The sequence below is a fragment of the Triticum aestivum genome, chromosome 7B (genome assembly GCF_018294505.1).
Source record: "Triticum aestivum cultivar Chinese Spring chromosome 7B, IWGSC CS RefSeq v2.1, whole genome shotgun sequence".
Classification (NCBI taxonomy): Eukaryota; Viridiplantae; Streptophyta; class Magnoliopsida; order Poales; family Poaceae; genus Triticum; species Triticum aestivum.
The window spans coordinates 754257627-754260007 of record NC_057813.1 but is presented as its reverse complement, the minus strand read 5'-3'; the positions used below and the strand labels follow the sequence as shown (position 1 = coordinate 754260007).

At 53.2% G+C, this 2381-nt stretch overlaps 1 protein-coding gene across 1 annotated transcript; it reads left to right on the top strand.

Annotated features, from left to right (window-relative positions):
- The first annotated feature begins 381 nt into the window (after positions 1-381).
- LOC123159318 (glucuronoxylan 4-O-methyltransferase 1) lies at positions 382-1868 on the top strand. Its single transcript, XM_044577147.1, has one exon. The coding sequence runs from the start codon at positions 532-534 to the stop codon at positions 1435-1437; it is 906 nt and encodes a 301-aa protein (XP_044433082.1). The 5' UTR covers positions 382-531; the 3' UTR covers positions 1438-1868.
- Positions 1869-2381: the final 513 nt, after the last annotated feature.

Sequence of the window (2381 nt, the reverse complement as noted above, 5' to 3'; positions counted from 1 at the left end):
CATCCGTCCCAAAATAAGTGTCTCGACCTTAGTACAACTTTGTACTGGCGCTAGTACAAAGTTAAGACACTTATTTTGAGACGGAGGGAGTACGACATAAAAATTTGGTGTTATTTTGATAATAATATTTATTTGGCTCCAATTGTATCTGGATTTTTTGATTTCCTAAAGAAGTTTTGGTCTAGCAATTTTTTCTCATAACAAGACAAAAAATAAAAGAAAGAATAACATACTGTAGACGCAGACACCACATTCGGCCCATTACAGGCCATCTACCGAAACAGAGCCCCACAAGACAAAGGATCCATCCATCCATCTCCATCCACCCTACACCAAAATTTACAGGTCTCCTGTCCTCATCACCAAACCCCATCATCACAATCGATCTGATCTCCATTACCAATCTTTCGACGCCACTCCATCAAGCATCATCATCGCCCCGCCTATAAACCTCTCACGAACCAAGAACCGAGTAGGCCGGGCAACAAGGAGAACCCAGGAGGCTTTCTTGGTCGCTCGTTGCCCGTCCGCATGTCCATGTCGAGCCCGGTGCACGCCCGGAAGGCCCTCCACCTAGTCGCCATGAAGGCCAAGCTGCAGAGCTTCCTCGGCCTCCGCCTCCTCGTGGTAGCCGCCCTCGCCGCCTTCCTGCTCCTCTTCTCCGCGCGCACGCTCTTCTCCACCTCCTCCCCCGGCTCCGCCGCCTCCTCGCACCTGCGCCTTACCGGCGACGGGTCGTGCTCCAAGCTGCCGGCGCCGGTGGCCGACGCGCTTGTGCACTACGCGACGTCCAACTCGACGCCGCAGCAGACGTCGGCCGAGATCGGGGTGTCGCTGCGCGTCCTGCAGCGCCGCTCGCCGTGCAACTTCTTGGTGTTCGGGCTGGGGCTCGACAGCCCCATGTGGGCGGCGCTCAACCACGGCGGCCGCACCGTGTTCCTCGAGGAGGACGCGTCCTGGATCGCCTCCGTCCGCGCCAAGCACCCGGGCCTCGAGTCCTACCACGTCGCCTACGACACCCGCCTCACCGACGCCGACGAGCTCATGTCCCTCCGGGACCACCCGGGCTGCACCGCGCAGCCGGACCTCGCCGCCGCCGCCGAGGCCTCCTGCCGGCTCGCGCTCCGCGGCCTCCCCGCCGCGTTCCACGAGGTGGAGTGGGACCTCGTGATGGTGGACGCGCCCACGGGGTGGGTGCCCGAGGCGCCCGGGAGGATGGGCGCCATCTACACCGCCGGCATGGTGGCGCGCGCGCGGCGGCCCGGGGACGGGGCCACCGACGTGTTCGTGCACGACGTGGACCGGACGGTGGAGGACAGGTTCTCCAAGGCGTTCCTGTGCGACGCGTACCTCGCGGAGCAGGTGGGCCGGATCAGGCACTTCGTCATCCCCAGCCACAGGGAGAAGCCCGGCACGCCCTTCTGCCCTCTGAGTTAAAAAAGATTATCATCCAGTGTACTAGCAGGACTAGCTGCACTTACCTTGATCAAGCATACCTCAAGACACAGCAGCATATACACTGAAGCTCAGTTCATACATACACCATTATATTGGAGGTAATTATTTCACACTTGATCAGGTCCGTTGGATCGAGAAACGATCGGTTCACGATCGCATAGTCCAGAGAAAATGAGTGTGAATTTTTTTAATCTGCGGATGCAACTGTTAATTAGGGGCACCCATGGTTGCTGGTCGATCGTTGATCAAGAGTGGAACCTATATATATCAGGCAAACCATACGTTGTAATTATCCACTATCTTCATTACAGTTGTATTTTTTGCAAGATATTTTTTTTTCTAAGTGGTTCATAATAATGGAGATGCATGCATGTGGAGTGAGGATAATGAAATTTATTTGTTTGTAGCAATGATACCAGCTCTGATGAATATGAATACTTGCATTCTTTTTGTAAGGCAAATTATACAAGTTCGTAATCTGTTGGGAAATGCAGGATAATTGCACGTGTGTTTAATCTGAGTAATTAAGACAAAAAAATTGCTAATGAGGTTAAGATCGCACACTACTGGAATCGGCTACTTTGCTGAGTTTCCTGGGTACTCGGTAAGATCTTTCTGCTAGCGTGAAACCCAGCGGTCCTTGGACGATTAGCAGCGTGACGCGTGGTGCATGTGTTCACATGTTTTATTTTGTTTTTGAAAGAAAGTACTTCTCCATGTGTGTTCTTCCTTTCTAAATGGCCAGCTGGACGCTGGCAGCAGCAAGGGAGGTTGAGCTTCGTGGTGATCCGTGCAGCGGGTACACTCCCGACGCGATCTCACATGGATTAGCGTGAGCTAGCCATCCCCATGTTAATATTACTCTCTCAGTCTCATAATATAAGAGCATTTTTCGCACTAAACACTTCTATATTATAGGATGG